Here is a 20608-nt window from a genome sequence, read left to right as displayed (position 1 = left end):
TGTGAAAAATACAAATGATAAAACGGATGGCAGCGGAGTTACCTGTTGACGAGGCTTGGGCAGTCGATGGTGACACGTCTAAACCAAACGAGGGTTGAGCACTGAATGAATGAAATACCCTTCAATAACATCCCAAATAAACGTCTCGGTTTTGCCAGCTATTCGTTATCGGGTTCTAGTTGGCGCTGCTGGCACCTGTGTTCAACACCTGGGATTAATTTCTGGGTATTTTGTAGACCGTTATTCCACGATGTAAAATTCGACATGCCTCAAGGTCGCTACAATGTAATTAATAAAAAAAAGATTAATTCCTTTTCGTAAATTTTCCCGGTTTAATTTTATTTATTGCATAATCAGTTACTATGAAAATCGAGACACGACAGCGAAATATATACAGATTAAGCAATTTCCTATGTTTAAAATAGATAAACGACAATCCTTTGTCTCTCTTTGATAACATTCTTGATACGCATTAACCCAACATCTGGCTTGATGCGTCCACGTTTAATTGACCTGCATCTGTCGAGTTGCTGGTATCAGTGGGTCTTTCTTTTTTCGGTCCGATACGTCATCAAACCGAGGTCACGCCGCTTGTCGTTTGTTTACATTCTTTGTTTGGGTATGTCGAAGCAAACCTCAGCTGGTTTTATTTATTTTGGCCTCCTATCTATAGTCGGCCGAATAAACGACCTTCATAGAATTAAACTATATTCGTTTCTTTAACTGTTTCATTCATTTGATCTCAATACACAATTTGATAATTAAATAAGGGTTGTTGATAAATATCCAATTTATGTATATTAATTAAACGGGAATATATCTTATTAGTTTATTGGAATAATAGTGCAATTAAGAATGTGTTTTGTTCTTCTTATACCTAACTTTAATTTAAATAGTAAGTATTTCATTATGCTTGATGAATATAATTAAATTGAGATATATAACATGTGTTTGCTCATAGACCTTTCCCTTTAATCTATCGTTACTCTAGGATACGTTACTCCACAACATCTGTGGTTTTGGCGCATGCGCATATACAGCTTTATTTACTTATTTCTTTTATCGTGATAATTAGACTTAATGTCGAATATATTAAGCTGGTAAATAGGTTCAGGAGGTAAATAAAAATGGTAAAATGGAATAATACATTTTATTTAAAAAATTATTGAATAAAATAAAATAATAAAAAGATAATTAATATATATCCACCTATTCTACTTTGATAAAAATCCTCTTATATAATAAAGAGGGAAATAAACATTGAAATTTTTTTGAAATAACACAGTATATTTAAAAAATTATTGAATAAAATGAAATAATAAAAATAATTTCTATTTTTACAAAAAACACCACATTTAAATAAATTTACATATTTGAACAATTAACAAGAACTCCAAGAACCATATAAATAAACATTACCATTAGAAAAGATGACAATTAGAAAAGAAAAAGAATATAGTTTATTCTTTTCTATAGTTTATTCTATGCAGGTGAGTGCGCATGCGCTAAATCCGGAGATGTTGTGGAGTAACTTATCCTAATCTATCGACAATGAAAATATGTATAACGCCATATTCGTATCAGCAGAGGTTGTTCAGATCACTTTCGAATTTCTGAAAGATTTAGAAGTGAGTAAAATATTTTTTGAAGAAGTAAATAAGGGGTTTGAAAGCAATGAATTTTGTGTTATCTATCTTGGATTGTTATTTAAATGTTATTTAATAGTACCAGAAATCTATTCTAATTTATTAATGATTCTCTGTCTCGATTTTTTGTTTATTACCAAATTATGTACAATGTCTAATTTAATTAAAACTGTCAATCAAATTTTATGTCTGTCAGTAAATTGTCTGGAACATCCTCAACAGGGCACTGTAATAGTAATAAGAATAATAAATGTTATTTGTGTTGGTGTTTTACCATGAAATTTTACCATAAATATATGAACAACATATCGAGGAAACTTTTAATTATAAAGCTTCAAAGTTACCAAACAAATCCCTGAAAATTAATCCACAGAATTTTACTTTAGTAAATAAAATATCAATATTCGATTTTTGAGACAAAGAAATAACAATAAAAATATGTATGGTATTAAACAATGGTACTTACTTGAGGACAAAGGAATAAGGAAGTCATTTCATATGTTTCAAAGGTCAGGTTATTTAAACAAAGAAAAAAAAAACAATTGATTATTCAATCATTTGTATTAGATGTTCTTCTAAACTGTATGTTCATATATAGTATATTTTTGGTGTCTTGTGTTTAGTCTGCTTTTAAGCGAAAACAAAAATCGGGATCGTGTTAATCTTATCTAGAAATATTCAGTTGAAATACCTCGAAAAAAATGTTTATTGCACAAGTTTATTAGAGCGTGGAGAGTAAAATTTGAAATTCATGCGATATAATTTTGTTTGATCTTAGTGTGTGTACTGTAAATAATTAGAATTTTATGAAGGCAATATGAATATGGTTTAGGTAAATAAATAAAATACTGATAATATCTAGAAGGGTGAAAAAAGTTGCCAAAGGAAACTGCGATGAAAAGTGAATATAGTCTATTCAAAGTTTTTTCCTACATAGATCATCAAGATTTCTAATGTATTGAATCAGACAATATTTTTCTTCTCATTTTATTCCAGTTAAACAGACACATTAATGTTGGCTGATAAGTTCGAACACGTAAACGAATGAGCCTGTCAAAGTCGTCCGGGGTTGTCTGACGTATGCAAAATTCTTGAAAGTAATAGTGGTGAGAGGTTATAACTCTAATCTATAAACTATTGTAACTTTATAATTAACTATAGTTTTTAGATGTACTATAATGTTAAAATGAATTATATTTGATAACGTTTTGTTCAAATTATCTTATTTCGATTAAAATTTTGTTCTATGTAAACGCCAAACTGAACTAAAACTCAGAGTTGATGCGGTAACATTGCTATGTTTTGATGTCACAAATTTAAAAGAAGTATATACAAAATAACTTTGAACAGACGATAGTTAACATAGTAAAAAATTAATTAGCAAATTAAAACTGTACTAAACATATCTAATGTAAGATGTAATCAAAAATGGGCGAAGTGTATTAGTCTTCGCTATGACTAATGAGTTTAAGAATTTTAGGAATTATTCTTTAAATTAACTTTTTCCTATTTGTATTGATTATTTCTATTTGTATACTATAATTTAGACCTTATGACCTTGTAACATATATTTATATATACATCAAATATTTCCTCTGTTGAACCAAGCAACAACCATTAAATTAATTGTCTTTGCAGGTTTCAATATCGTTTAGAAAATAAACCAACAGATGGCCCTTCCTTTATATATTTGTACAAATTAATAACAATGACTAATATAATATATAATTCTGACTTAATAACAATAAATTGAACGGTATTGTTTCATTAATGCAGTTTAATAATTATTCTGACAATCGACAAAAGATATTTTCTATCAATAAATATGATTGTGTCGTCCATAACAATTTTAAATTAAAAATACATACATACCTGTTTCGGGATTCGTCAAATAAAACGGTTATTTGATTTAACGTATATCAGCCAGTGGTTTTAGAATTTCTTGTGCTCTTCAGTAAAATATTTTCCGTTAAAATTGTCTTAAAAAGTTTCTATTGATTCAAAACATGCATTCTGAGGTGTTAAAAAGTTTAGTTTTAGTTCGTATTGTGGCTTATTCGTGATATTTTTATGTATGTTTTGTATATTTTCTAGAGATGTGATCTCAAGTTGATAAATTTGTTATATATATGTTATATAGATGTAAAAATAAATGAGAAAAAAAAAACAGTTGGAATTAGGAATAATAAAATATTTGATATAAACCAAAATACATAATTTATCTTCAAACCATAAAATTGTCTTTCTTTTTTTGAATCCTCTGTGAAGGTATATACGGTGAGTCATATTAAAAGTTCGTTTTCATTGTAGCCAAGGTTTCACCGACTTTATTTAGTCTTAAGATTTAAGAAATACCAGGTAAAAACCTGGGGTTATTGACCGTTCATCTATACCTAACACGTTCTTAATATTTTTACTATAGTTTGAGCATCTTTTATATGTATGTGGAGTTTTGCTGGTTTGTCTATATTTGCTTACTATATTGTTGTTGAGTTATTGGTATATTTGATAGATGAATTTAGAAAATTACTTGTATACAGCTCCGAGCCATTCCAAGAAATTATGCGTAATACATTTTGTAAGGCTGAATAAATATTTAATTCAATAACAGGTCATTTGAAAAGTCCCCGACCTACCATAGTAAAACACAATTTTTTGCAAAATTATTATTTTTTTATTCAACATAATTTCCTTCAAGGATGATACACTAATTATAGCGACCCTCCGACTTTTCGATACTATTTTTGTAGTACGATTTGTCTTTTGTTTCAAAATAGGCCTCAGTTTCGTCGATCACCTCTTCATTCGACGGAAATTTCTTCCCAGCGAACATACTTTTCAGATCTGAAAACAGGAAATAGTCACTGCGGGTCAGATCTGGAGAATACGGTGGACGAGGAAGCAATTCGAAGCCCAATTCATTGATTTTTGACACGGTGCATTGCCTTGGTGAAGCAGCAGTTTCTTTTTCTTCAAATGCCGCCGGTTTTCGGCGATTTCGTCCTTCAAACGGTCCAATAACCATGTAATAGTCGCTGTTGATGGTACTTCCTTCTTCAAGGTAGTTAATGAAAATTATTCCATGCGCATTCCAAAATACAGACGCCATAACCTTGCCTGCCGACTGTTGCGTTTTCTCACGCTTTGGAACGGGTTTATCATGTGCAGTCCACTCGGATCACTGTTCGATTGGACTTCGGAGTGAAATGATGGAGCCATGTTTCATCCATTGTCACATATGGACGCAAAAACTCGGGTTTACTACGCTTGATTATCTTCAAACACTGCTCTGAATCATCAACTCGTCGTTGTTTTTGGTCAAAAGTGAGCTCGCGCGGCACTCTCTTTGCACAGAGCTTTCTCATTCCCAGATATTCGTGAATGATATAATGTACACGTTCAGTTGATATCTTTAGAGTGTCTGCTATTTCATTTAGTTTCAATTTATGGTAATTCAAAATCATTTTGTTGATTTTTTTAATGCTTTCGTCGGTAAAAACCTTTTTTGGGCGTCCACTGCGTTCACCGTCTTCTGTGCTTATTTCACCACGTCTAAACTTAGCATACCAATCCTTGATGGTTGATTTTCCTGGGGCAGTGTCCGGAAACTCGGCATCAAGTCACGTTTTTGCTTCAACTGTATTTTTTGTCTTTAAAAATTTTTTATCAACACGTGAAATTCCTTTTTATCCATTTTCTTTACATTAACAAAAGCTTCACTCAAAATGTTATAATTCACAAACTAATGATCCGTCAGTTGTCAAATTTATACACGCATCTTTTGAGGGTTAGGTTACTAAAAACATATAGATTTAATTCTAGTACCGCCATCTATGTGTCAGGCCGGGGACTTTTTAATGACCTGTTAGATTCGTGGCTACCAATAATAATGGTGTTCTTAACGCTTAACAGTTTAAACAGTTTTGAGGAACCCGAGTTTTGGGAAATAGACTGTAAATGCCAACGCACAATAATTTGAAATCTATTTTTCTAATGATAAGCGATAGTAATGTTTATTTAAAGATCGTTTAAAAGAAATTACTATACCTAGTACAATACTGATTATAACAAATTTTTTATAGTCAACAGTAAATTTAATCTGAAAGATTATTTGGATTTGCTATAATTTAAATGAGTACTTAAACACGTGTATTTTAGAAAATAGGTCGTACTAAAATACTATGGTTTTTTTTTGTCATATATAATAATATCAAGAATAAACATCAGTATAGTTTAAGTTTAAGCCTTTTTACCGGCTGAAAATTGTGTGAGTATTGATATTCTTTGATAATTGCGTTAAAAGGGATGGTTTTGATGCAGAAAATAAACTTTACGTCAACACATGAACTTCTTTACGAATGAGAAAAAGAAAAATGGCGATCGAAGGTCATCAGATGCCCTGTGGGGCTTATAACAACCATTATAACTCTATCGAGTTCAATATCTTAATACTAAAGAGTGGTGATTTTGACACCTAAGAAAAGAGCGTTCTAGCTAGGCGAAAAAATTTGAAGAAATTACCCGATGAAACCATCAATAGGGATCAATCATCAATCCATGTTATTATTCAGCACGATAATGCTCGATCACGTGTAAAATTCGAATTGCTATCCCATCCACCGTATGTTCCAAGCATTGTTCCTTTTGATTACTACATGTTTCGACGTATAACTAGTGACCTGTCTGAGTGGCGCTTCACTTCTTCGTTTTTCACCAAAAAATGGGTCGACTCATGGATTGCTTCAAAAGATACATCAATAAAACTTCAAATAAAGAAAACCTTAAATATAAACATGAACGATCGTTTTTTCTAATCCAGCATATAGTTATATCGATTATATAATATTCAGTTGTTTTTTTCTAATTTCTCTATTATATAAAAATATTTCAACGAACTAAAAATAAAATAATGATAGTAGATTAAAAAAATTATTTGATAGTTTAGGTAATACCATTTTGGGAAAAGGTTCCTTACTAATTTAGATAATTATCGCTTTGTGTTATCATTTTTTATATACGTATCCTGATTTAGACTACTCGTATTTATCTAGTAACATACGTACAAATGTTCGGTGGAATTACATGAAATTTTATGTTTAATGTAACGAATACTAAATATTTGTTTTTGATTAATTATAATCATTAATGTAAATATTCATATCATGAATGAGTCAAGCTGTGAACGAACATTACCCTTGGCCAAAGGTTGGCCGACATTTAAAAGAAATGACAATGAAGTATAGTTTTTGTTTAAATTCGAAACGTGATATGATTTTAGACGCCTTTTGTTGGTAATTCTATAAATAGTTAAGGTTTATAATATTGTTTGTTTTAGTACTAATATGTACTTCTTTTGATTTTGATGCCATCAAGATATTTTAACATCCTTTTTATTCATATAAAAAGTGAATATTCGAGGGTTAAAACATTTTAGACATATACTCTATTCTAAATTAGCAGTGAACTCAATTCATCAAGATGTTTAATGTAGTGCCTGTCGCAATTTGTAAATTCAACTTCAAGTTGCTGCTTCATATTATTACGATTGAAAATGAAGATAGATTATGCCATAAAATCTCCGGATTTGGCGCATGCGCATGACTACATTTAATTCTAAAACAGAGCATAATCCGCGTTTGGCCCATGCGTATATCCAGCTTTATTTATTTATTTTTAATCGTGATTATTAGATTGAATGTCGAATATATTAAGCAGGTAAATAGGTCCAGGAAGTAAATAAAAATGATAAAATTTTGGAAATAACACATTTTAGCACATATTAGACATCATCATTATTTTTTTATAAATAAATATACACGAATTTGACAAATAATTGATTTAATGTTAAAACTATATGTAAGGAGGGAAACAAACATTGATTTTTTTTCGAAATAACACATTTTATTTAAAGAATTATTGAATAAAATGAAATAGTAAAAATAATAGGCCCTTCTAATTTTATAAAAACACCATATTTAAATAAATTTAACATATTTGAAGAATTGACAAGAACCATATAAATAAACATTACCATAAAAAAGACCAAAATCGTTTAGATCAAACACAGCCAATATAATTAAAACCAAACGAAAAGCCACCACTAAATACGAAAGCAGTAAAATTCTCCTAAAAATCTCCAAATATTATCGCTACAATTCTTGATCCACAAACCCCATTTATAAATTGACTACCACGAACTTTCAATTAACACTGTACACTTATATCATAAGGGTATTGTTGATAGTTTTATATTTTGTATATTTGATCCAGGCCTAGTTTTGTTAGCACATTTAATTATTTCAAAGTATCACTGTACACTGTTCTTACATCTTAGCAAAATGCTGTCTAATTTCTTCTTCTCTGATTCTCCGAATTTTACAGTCCTCGGCTTTTACTTTAAACAAATTCTAGCTACATCTTAGCTGTAAAATAAAATTTAAATCATTACTAACATACTACGGTTTTTGCTACTTTTCTTGATGGACAAACCTTATTAATGACTTGACCACTTCCGACACAACAAGAACAACGTTGAAAATGATTTGTTATAATTTTGGCAGCTAAAATTCGCACTATAAATAAAATTGGTGCTATTTGGATTTTATAACCTTTAAAAACTTAACCTTACAATGTGCACTTACACTTGTTCGTCCATATCTTAAAACCAATGCATGTTAGACCACCAAGAATAACACAACAGTTTAATTATTATTACTATAGAATTATTAATGTAACACAAAATCTGGATATTCTAATTTTGTTGTTGTTTTGATCTGATCGACCGTACCCATCGACTTGAAAAGAAAGGGCCGTCATTAGAAAAGGAAGACAATATAATTTCATATAGTTTATTCTTTGCTATGGTTTGTTCTATGCAGGAAAGTGTACATGTGCCAAATCCGGAGATGTTCTGGAGCTCTAATTGGTTACTTCGAGCAGGAATGAGATAATGGAGACCCAGTAAAATTTGTTAGAAATGTAAACAAAGCTCCGGCTAACTGTAAATTTATTCTGGTTCAACCAGGCATGATTTCAAGTTTTAAATTCAAAAAAACAGCTGATCTCAACAGTGGAGATTGAAGAGACAAAAACCTTTTGAACTAATATAATTATTTGTAGAAACCGTGTCGTGTTTTAAAACTATATGGGGTGTATCAGTAAGAGTACATCCATAAAATATGAAATTTTGCAACGGACACTCTGTATAACTTATGGATTCGTTTCTTGGGCTACTAAAAATCATAATTAGTACAAACACAAGAATTCAAATATATTGTCTAAGATAAACATAAATACATATACATTGTAAATACATATATTTTATATTTATACATTACGTATACATTATATCCAAGATAAAGACATAAAAAAAACTAACCGAATATATTGTCACTTCAATTATGTCATATAGTAAGTGTAGGTAGTAGATTACTCACATCCTAGTATACACCAAATAGTATTTAGTACTATTTAAATGCAATTTATTTAGATTAAAATGATAACATAAATCATTGAACAAGAGAAATTTTTAGTCTCACAGACCCATATATTTATTTCGTAACGATCGTTTTGTATTGTATTGTTTAATACGCGTTAAAAGTCATAATTAAAGCACATATTATTGTGAAAATATTTATCTACACATTTTATTGTGTTTTTTTTTTCATTTACAATCATAAATGCATTTATCAATAACATGAATCATTAATATTACAACTGATATTGATATATAGTCTATCCAAAGTTATTTTCTACATAAGTCATCTAAATTTGGGATGTCAAAACGTCGCAATGTTGCCATATCAACTGTGAGTTTTAGTTCAGTTTGGTTTTGATACACAACAAAATTCTAATCTAAATAAAATAAGTAAACAAAAATAATGTTATCAAATATAATTTATCTTAACATGATAGTAAATCTAACGCATATATCATCAAAGGATTTACAACTACAATGTACTTACACATTTATAATAGTTTTTAGGTTAGGGTTGTGTGTGAGTGCAGTTAAATTGAACTCTTTTCCACAACACCTATGAGTTAGCGTTCTAGGCGCGTTTGTATAAATACATTTATCAATAACATGAATCATTAATATTACAACTAATATTGATATATAGTCTATCCAAAGTTCTTTTCTACATAAGTCATCTAAATTTGGGATGTCAAAAGGTCACAATGTTGCCATATCAACTCTGAGTTTTAGTTCAGTTTGGTTTTGATGCACAACAAAATTCTAATCTAAATAAAATAAGTAAACAAAAATAATGTTATCAAATATAATTTATCTTAACATGATAGTAAATCTAACGCATATATCATCAAAGGACTTAAAACTACAATGTACTTACACATTTATAATAGTTTGTAGGTTAGGGTTGTGTGTGATTGCAGTTAAATTCAACTCTTTTCCCCAACACCCATGAGTTAGAGTTCTAGGCGTGTTTGTAGTTGTATCCCCTGGAGGCCTAATCCACTTAACTAACTATTGTATATCCAAGTAATATATTTTACTTTCATTAGAGAGCATATTTGCTTTTTATATTTAGCAGTTGTGTGCTTCGTTACAGTGTTTCTTTGTAAAGACATTTTGATATCACTGTATTTCTTCTTCGTTTGTTCTGTTAAAGCCTGTATACATATTTCTTAGTAAAACTAGATATAGTCACTGCATTATCCTTAATGCATTTGACATATCTGTAAAACAGTTACTATTCTTTCTCTCCTGAATAGAAGACATAGAAGCATCTATGTCTGATCTAAATATTTCCTTCATTTTATTATATGCTTTTAAACATTTTATTCTTTTAAAAGCATTATCCGGAAGTACCATTTGACCTGATATTTTCAGACTAACGGTTTCCTTTGAAATAATTGTATTGATAAAACTACTCACTCTTTTTATATATTTCATATAGTTAATCTCTGATAGAGCTAACATCAAGTTGATCTTGATTCGTCACCCGCTTCGTAGGAGGGCGTTTTTTTTCGGTAATTCAAGATTATATTTTTAATTTTTTGGGATAATTCAGTGACCGTATCCATACTAATACTCAGTGCAGCTTCAGGTCAGAGACACAATCTCCTTTGTCAGGCGTCGGAATTTTTAGTCAGATAATAATAAACAGTGATTTGAAATTCATCAAAGCAAACAAAACATTAAAATAACGTTTGCCGGTTTATAACCTCTTATCACTATTGTTTTGAATAATTTTGCATACGTCTGACAACCGTTCATTCATTTACTCGTTCGAACTAATCAAACAGCATTGTGTCTCTTTTTAACTAGAATAAAATGAGAAGGAAAATATTGTCTGCTTCTAAACCGAATTTACAAATTGCGACAGGCAATACATTAAACACCTTGATGACGTATGTTCAAAGAACTTTGGATAGATTGTAAGTAAAATATATTTTTATTTAAATTTTATATAAATCACTTTTGTAGGATATATAAAGTTTGAAATATATGTACACAGGTCAAAATAATGAATTAGTCAGTGTTGTAAAGAAATTTGCATCACTTTCTTTTACATATTAAACTACAATATAATAAAGATAAGGTAATCACCAAGTAATATTGCCAGTGCTATAAATCTCTGCTATCTTTCTGAATGGATATATATTTATATCTCTATTTTTTTGTTAAATTAGATATTGTTATTGTATAGGTTTATATAAAATAATCTCGAATGACACGGATCTTAATTCAAAAATTTGGTTACATCGATTGTTCTTTGGCCTTTGGCCTTTTCTAACCAACCACGTCATATAAATTTTAAAAATTAATGACCTTTTGCCATATTCTGGTAAAATTATATTTCAATCTCTGTAGAACTGGGATTTCTGAGTAAAAAACTGAACCAAATGATTTTCAGAAACATCTTTTGAGGTCAATCAACAACAGCACTAACACACTTACAGGCATTATGACCTTTCAGTAATTTTTGATGGTAACTTTATTTGGTCGATCCTAATTCTCTAATAATATATTTGAGTTTATGAAGATTTGGAGTCACTATAAGCTTCTCTAAGTTATATCTTCAAATATCCATTGGATTTTAATTGTTGTAAAATCGCCAAAGTCGTACAATATGTTAAATTAGTTATGTATTTGATGGATATGTTTTGGTGAACTTTTGCAAAATAATGTTTTGGCAATAAATAAGATGATAGTTGAATCTTGGGTCTACCACCGTTACTCTGAATCAGAACAAAATATAAAGGTGTGAAATCGTCTAACTATTACTATTAATTGTTCGTAGATTATTACTATACATGAAAAAATAGGCCAAAAATAGAATAGAGACTATACTGAATAATGCAGTATTTAGGAGATATGTTGTCGAATAAGCTGAGTTACTTCTGAGATAAGGCAACTAGTTATTAAACAGTCCTCGTACACAGTAAAATTACAGCTAAAATTAACTTAAAACAAATACTGGCGCCTTCTGGTTAGTAAAAACATAGAAAAACTACCCACAATATCTTATCAAAAGTCTTCACCTTTCTAAAATTAGTCTAAACCGAGTATATATTAATATTTACCAGAATTAAACATGTTTTAATGAAACATGTAATTTTTATAAAAATTTACTGTCTCGACGATTATCATGAGGAAAATAGTTTAATCTTTTCGTTCGTTATCCTTGACAATAGATTACAGTCGGTACGTTTTTATTTTGGGACATATACCAAATATTTTATATACAATTTATTTTGGAAATATCCATTATAAATTCCTGAAAATATATCAGAATAACGATATGTCTTATGTACCTAATTAATATTTATTGTAGAAAATAAGAGCTAGATTTAATGGGTCGTAGAATATTAGCTTAATTATAACAGATAAGTAATTAGTTTTCTAATAAAACGAATGTTTTCTTTCAAATATAGTGAGTGTTGGATAAATAAACATTAATAATACGATAGCTGTGATAAAAATGTTGTTTAACTTTAATTTAAGTATGTTAAATAGTTTATTTATGCAATAATTATAATGCATTCAATATATTTCTACCTTTTCTTTTTTCCTGTATTTGACTCAAGAAGGCAGAAAATATTTATACTATCACTAATTATATTACTGAGTTAATTAAAATCTAATTATTGGAGTGCGAATATGTCTACGGTTAATTTTTTTATATATTTTTCTAATCAGACAATTACAATATAATAAGTATAGCACCTGTGTTATCAATCAATACATTGTTATCTCATTGTATTTTAATACTTAATTATATAACAGTTTTAATTTATCAAAATACTGGATTGTTTCTAATTAATTTTTCACACACAGGTTTTTCAATAACAAAGTTGGTATATTTTCTGTCGAACATAATTGACCAGATTGAGTTGATTGTTCAAGGAAATTTATACTTCTTACTATTCCAAACCCAACAAAATACTTATCTACAGATTATTCTACTAATTAAACTTCATATTAAGATATCAAAAATTTGGTAGAACCATGAATAGCCTTAAAAGATGAAGCTTTCTCTTGATGTGCTATCCGTAGTATTGTAAGAAAGAGTAAAGCTTTAAAGTTTTGTTTTTAGTTAAATAATAAAGTTAACAATACAAAAATTATAATATAACTTTGTGACATATACACAAAATTAAATTACCAACAAAACAAATATAATTTGTTGCGCGTACCGACTTCAAACTGATCAATTTCTTTTGTGATAAAAATCTAAGTTTGATAATTTTTTACTTTTCAGTGAGTTCCTTATTTATATTTTGAAGTCGGTTCATTTTTTTTGTTAAAAATATTTTATAATGTAGAGAATGCTTCCTATTGTCTGACTCTAAACATTTTGGCTGAGAATAGTTTAGTATGTTCCGTAACATTTTCCGTAGCTTATGAGCATTGTTATGGTTAAAGTTATGGTTAAGCCTTATCGAAGCCTTTTCAACAAGATTTTTTAAAATACCTTAGCTATTTCTGGTAGCAGTGCGCGAGGTTTACAGGCTTTTACTCCATTTGGTACATTCAAAATGAAACAACAAAATAAGAATTATTAAATAAATATATAAATAAAAAAAACAATATATTGTCCATATTTCTAAAGTTTCTAGTACGGAGAAGTTTAAATATATTCTGTTTAATACCAACAGTTTATATTTATCAAATCTGACGCAAGATACAAGTGATGCAAGATTGTATTAGTAATATCGTATTATAATAGGTGTAAAACATAAAAAAGCAGATTTAAGTGGTTACCAAATACGTCGGATACTGAATCAATCGTTGTTAAATCATTTTATTTTGGATACCCGCATCCTAATTTGATTAAAAAAATGTAAATGCGGTTAAAAAATATAATTTGAATTACAATAAGTTACAGCGATACACAACTAAAATAGATTATAATGATGATATATATGATATTATCTAATTTGATTTGAATTCGTTATTAAAGCAATTCTTGTAATTTTTGATTAAATTATCATTACTTGTTTAGAATTGTATAGATTCTTAGTCTTGACAAGACAATATTAGTATGAGTAATATACGATTACGATGAAAAAGATCATTTAACTGCTGGGCTACCTTGTATATTATTTACCTTAGCATATTTAGTTACATACGTTTCATCTAGGGAATGATAGATAATTTTCACTCAAAAAATGAGTTCTTCAATTTTATGTGTTCGGTTTAATTGCCATTTCTCTACTTTTCGAAATAAGAAATCATAGCTAGCTATTAATGGTGATTTAGAAGCATTTCGTATAGTAACTCATGGAATTTTATCATATTTGAAATAAAACGCTTTTATTGTTTGTAAAAATACTTATGGTCGATAAAGAAGGCGCAAATTAACAGGTCAATTCAAAAGTCCCCGGCCCGATACAAGGATGGCGCTACTAGATTAAATCCATATGTTTTTTAGTTAGCCCTAACCCTCAAAAGATGCGTGTATAAATATGATAGGTGTCGGATCATTAGTTTGTGAATTATATCATTTTGAGTGAAGCAATTTTTGTTATTGTGAAAAAAATGTATAAAAAGGAATTTCGAGTGTTGATAAAATATGAAGGGAAGAAAGTTGAAGCAAAAACTTGGCTTCATGCCGAGTTTCCGGACACTGCCCCAGGAAAATTAACCATCAAGCATTGGTATGCTAAGTTTAGAGGTAGTGAAATGTACCGAAGACGGTGAACGCAGTGGACAGTCAAAAGAGGTTGTTACCGACGAAAATATTTAAAAAATCAACAAAGCGATTTTGATTGACTTTAAATTGAAATTGAATGAAGTAACAGACACTCTAAAGATATCAACTGAACGTGTACATCATATCAATCACGAATATTTGGGTATGGGAAAGCTCTGTGCAAAGGTGGTATTCTCCAGATCTGGCCCTCAGCAACTATTTTGTGTTCTCAGATTTCAAAAGAATGCTTGCCGGGAAGAAATTTTCCTCGAATGCCTCGATCGCCGAAACTGAGGTCTATTTTGAAGCAAAGGACAAATCGTAATACAAAAATGTATCGAAAAGTTAGAGGGTAGCTATAATCAGTGTATCACCCTCGAAGGGAATTATGTTGAATAAAAAAGCTGATTTTGCCAAAATATGGGTTTTACTAAGATAGGCCGGGGACTTTTCAATTGTCAAATCTGTTTTCATGTTATTCCTCTTGGATATAGTGATGTTCTCTTAAATCGCAATCATTCATTTCAAGACCGAGAAAACCGATGACAGCTCATTACTTATATTATCACACACATTACACGTTATTAATACAAGAGATTGATTAAGATTGATCATTAATCAATAATTGGGTTGTTACCTGTGTATTTTTATGTTATTTCAAAATTAAAATCTTGCTGTGGTGAAATTAAGTTGTGAAAAGTATAAATAAAAAGTCAATAATATTAGCAGGACAGCATAGCAAGGATGAGTTTATGTCTGAAATAATCAAATGTTAAAAATTATATGGTTGAGTCAAGTAATGCTTATTTTTTCGTTTTTCGTTTCAAGAATACAATTTACATAAACGGTTTATCATCTAGGTAATAAGTACAAATATATGACAAATTTACTTAAATAAATATATTTAAATATATTTTTATAATAATAAAGCATGAAAATAAATGTGGTCTAGCAGTTGTTTAGCAGACAAGTGGAGGAACACATGGAAAATACTGGGTTTTAGAAGCAACATATAGTATATTGAAAAATCTTTTTTTATTATATCACTGATTGAAGCAACTTCTAGTAGACAACATCAAGACTAGGACTATTAATGAACTACCCCTGCTACACTTTTGCCTTCATGACTAATTCCTGATCACCTCAACCTATTATATTTTAAGGTTATGCTTATATGTTTTTCAGCTCTGAAGCTGCAGTTTGCAATTTTCTTGGTTTTTAACTTATACAGAATTATACATATGAACTTATCATTTGATCGAACAGCTTAATAGTGAAAATTTATTAATAATAATAGATTACAGTAAGCCTTTAATTTTGCGCTAAATATTATTACTAAAAATTCGCTGTTTTGGCACAATTTGAAGGCTTTCTTAAAGTCAAAATAACTCTTAATATTATAGATACAGATTAAATACATTAGTTATTTGTCAACAGTGAAGAGGTAGTTCAGTTTAAATATGTAATAATCCAAAAAAAATCCATGATAAAAAAATCAAAAATGATAAAAATAAGAACATCAATAACAATGTATAGTGTAAAAGTAAAAACAAAATAAGTCGGAGGAAGACTAAGAATAGAAGAAAGGAAAATAATAAGTACCACTCTAAAGCCAACAAAAGTAATAGAAAATTAGTACATAGTAAAAATTAGTAGTGAATTAAATAAATAAATAGTAGCAGATATAGAACGAAAAATAAAGCAGAAGGGAGTAAAATGGCTAGAGATGTTTTGAGGTGAGACCAGACGAAGTTGAAAATATATAAAAAAAAACAAAAAGGAAGATCAAGATAGAGATGAATTATTTTAGATAATTTATTAAAATATAATTAGGGGGGTCAAGAAATCATTGAAAGAAAGTCAACAATAGGAAAGCGTGGAGGTATAAGTGTTAAAAATAAAATAAAAACTCAACATTTTAAACGATCCAGAAAGCTTTCTTAGAAGTGGCAATATCTAACACCTAATGATAATATCAAGGATACTTCAAACACCTTAATAAAATACAATAGTGTAGCAAACCATGTGACCTTTATCTTATGTAGAAGAACAAAGTCACCAGTGAATATTAATAATTCCCAATTACACCAAGCAGAAGATGACGTCTAACTTGGAAGAAGCACATACTTGCAAAACGAAAGCAACTTGGCCCTAAGCTGACTCAAAGGTTTTGGTTTTTCAGGCGCAAAGCGAACTTATTTTTAGATAACAAAATATTGCTGTAAAATTAGTGGTAGGTTAATTGAATCCATTTATGGGGTACTTTTAGCAAATCTGGTTTAATGGTTTCAAAACAAAATGTTATAGCAGATGCTCTCTACTACCTCTCTAATGGAGTGATATAGTATGATACCCCTCTATAATCCTTAAAGAATACGGTTAGCGTTAAGTACATTGAAAGAGTGTCAGTGCATCCCAATGGACTTGCCTATCAGTTAAATGTGGGTAATGACAATGAAGTGCCTAGACTAAAACCTTTAGTACTGTCCAATCTGATTAATGGACAAATACAAGCTTTGGAGCAAGATTTAGAATAAAACATTGTATAAACTGGACATTTACAGAAGTCATCTTTTATATGTCTTGTATATAATAATAAACATAAATAAAGAGAAAAACTTATAGCCCATTGGGTAGGTTGTTGAACTAGAAAAACGCCCTTATCTAGCAAATGGAAAATGTAATTTGACTTTCATAAAATAATTTAACAAAATGATAATCTACTTAATTTTGCCAGATGGGATGCGCATGGAATAATTTTCATCGACTACCTTGAAAAATGAAGGACCATCAACAACGATTATTACATAGCGTTATTGGACCGTTTGGAGGACGAAATCGCCGAAAAAAACGGCCGCATTTGAAGAAAAAGAAAGTGGTGATTCACGAAGACAATGCACCGTGTCACAAGTCAGTGAAAACGATGGCAAAAATCCATGAATTGGGCTTCGAATCGCTTCCTCATTTAACCGTATTCTCTAGATCCGGCCCCCAGCGACTATTTCCTGTTCTCAGATCTCAAAAGAATGCTCTCTAGAAAGAAATTTTCGTCGAATGAAGAGGTGATCGCCGAAACTGAGGATTATTTTGAAGCAAAGGACAAGTCGTACTACAAAAATGGCATCGAAAAGTTGGAGGGTCGATATAATCAGTGTATCACCCTTGAAAGAAATTATGTTGAATAAATAAAAATAATTTTGCCAAAAAAATGTGTTTTACTATGGTAGATCGGGAACTTTTCAATTGACTGTTATTAACATACCGATTATACAAGAAGCCAGACGGAAACAATTAATAGTTGAACTAAAGCAAATGTATTGGCTTGTCAGATGCAAAGGGACGTAGTTTATAGACTAATGTTACTATAATAACCATTGTAATAACTTGTATAGTCAGGATAGTGACTATTATAAGATATTGTTAAATGTTTGTGGTTTATTTACCAAAATATAAAAGAATTTCTTACAATTAATTCATAAAATCATTTAACAGACTGTTCCATTTAATAGTAAATAATTTTGATGTATGTTTTCAATATTTCAGTTTTGACTCTTTGTTTACATCGTTCGAAAACAAAAGAAATACTCACTCCTGGTGAACAATCCCTCACGAACACTGTAGCTAACATTCCGGAACTGCACATTCACTTTATTGTCCGATGCACCGGCCGCCGATCCGAAGTTATTGACGCATCCGTTCTCAGGTATGGTCGAGAGCAGATCGATCTTCAACGAATCGGGTCTGGTTTTGGTCAGACGTCTTATCCTGGCCGCTGGCGACGAACACGGTGTCTCCATGGCCGCGCCGTTCTCCGAACTGATCATGTTTTCGGTTCTGAAAGAGAAAATCCAACGCGGAACGCGTGAGGTTGATGGATGCGCGTATACCACCGAGTGAAAAAACAGGCGATGATCGCTCGACTGGTACGTTCGTTGTACGACTAGTCCCCTGATGAACAACTAACCGTTTGGGAAACCGATCGAGCGCCGGCTGGATAGTCTAATCATTCTTATCGGGTTTATTATCTGCGACAAAACTTCGTTGTTTCGAATACGTCCGATATTGTTTTAAAGTCGAAATTGAAAAATGAAAAGCGAGATAACGTTTTGAACAAAACAGATAAGGGTTATCTGCGATTCATGCTTGCGATATGTAGCGAGACACATGTAGGCGGGTTGCGTTTTTTGCTGTTTTAATGGTTGATAATAGTTTATTTGGAAATCCAAATGGTTACTGTTTTTTTTAAAGAATATCTTTTGTTTTCACGAAGTTATTACTTGTAACAAACATATAGTAAATAAACTGATCAATCGTTGAAAATATCAATCGATCATCGTCAAACCCTTAGTAAATTAGAACTGTTGGTCTTGGTGAATCTTTGTGCTATAGCTTCCACACTGCAAAAATAAACAATTTTTAATTGAGAAAAAACTGGAAAATTATATAAAAGGATGTTAAAACGATTTAAAATATTGTCAATTTTCTTCTGCTCCGGTTAGTACTCAACTTGTTGGGGCACCTAGCCGTATTTCGTAGTTTTATACATTCAAACAAGATACTAATATCGCTCTAAATATGAAAATAGATACATTTTTCTAAATATACTAATTGCAATTCATTAAAAAAAATTTATGTCTTAGACATGCTTAGTACAATGTTAAATTACAAATTAATTTGTTACTATTGTTCTGTTGTGCTTGTATAAATACTTGTATCAATACAAGAATATGTTGCCTAGTCATTGTATTGCTTTTACGTTGTTGTGGTTTAGCTATGTTTTACCGGCAAATCTTGGATAAGCTCGTTGTTGTAATTGTTCGTTGGTTATGTAGCGACAAATATTATTAATTAATTGAAGAACATTTTTTGTCAGTTGCTTTCATCACTAGTTGGTTTGATATCTTCTCTTGCTCATTTGGTCGGAAGTGAGAATTGAGAAACGAGTTAACGTTTTGAAGAAAACAGGTAAGGGTTATCTGCGATTCATGCTTGCGATATGTTCCGAGATACATGTAGGCGGGACGGGCTTTTTGCTGTATTAATGGTTGATAGTGATTTATTTTGAAATTCAAATGCTTACTGTTTTTTTTTAAAGAATATCTTTTGTTTTCACGAAGTTATTACTTTTGACAAACATATAGTAAATAAACTGATCAATCGTTGAAAATATCAATCGATCGTCATCAAACCCTTAGTAAATTAGAACTGTTGGTCTTGGTGAATCTTTGTGCTATAGCTTCCACACTGCAAAAATAAACAATTTTTAATTGAGAAAAAACTGGAAAATTATATAAAAGGATGTCAAAACGATTTAAAATATTGTCAATTTTCTTCTGCTCCGGTTAGTACTCAACTTGTTGGGGCACCTAGCCGTATTTCGTAGTTTTATACATTCAAACAAGATGCTAATATCGCTCTAAATATGAAAATAGATACATTTTTCTAAATATACTAATTGCAATTCATTAAAAAAATTATGTCTTAGATATGCTTAGTACAATGTTAATTTACAAATTAATTTGTTACTATTGTTCTGTTTTTCTTGTATAAATACTTGTATCAATACAAGTATATGTTACCTAGTCATTGTATTGCTTTTACGTTGTTGTGGTTTAGCTATGTTTTACCGGCAAATCTTGGATAAGCTCGTTGTTGTAATTGTTCGTTGGTTATGTAGCGACAAATATTATTAATTAATTGAAGAACATTTTTTGTCAGTTGCTTTCATCACCAGTTGGTTTGATGTCTTCTCTTGCTCATTTGGTTGGAAGTGAGAATTGAGAAACGAGATAACGTTTTGAA

General features: G+C 30.2%; 1 protein-coding gene across 1 annotated transcript in view; it reads right to left on the bottom strand.

Moving 5' to 3' along the window:
* Positions 1-18858, bottom strand: part of LOC143193398 (ATP-binding cassette sub-family G member 1) — a 49781-nt gene extending 30923 nt beyond the window's left edge. The window contains exon 1 of the mRNA XM_076399600.1: positions 18396-18858. Coding sequence (XP_076255715.1) covers positions 18396-18630 — 235 coding nt within the window. The 5' untranslated portion in view covers positions 18631-18858. The remainder of the gene's footprint in view (positions 1-18395) is intronic.
* Positions 18859-20608: the final 1750 nt, after the last annotated feature.

The sequence above is a fragment of the Rhynchophorus ferrugineus genome, unplaced genomic scaffold, assembly GCF_030347505.1.
Source record: "Rhynchophorus ferrugineus isolate W39M unplaced genomic scaffold, kcgeb_rfMv2 rfM3, whole genome shotgun sequence".
Lineage (NCBI taxonomy): Eukaryota > Metazoa > Arthropoda > Insecta > Coleoptera > Curculionidae > Rhynchophorus > Rhynchophorus ferrugineus.
This window is presented reverse-complemented; position numbering and strand designations above follow the sequence as displayed.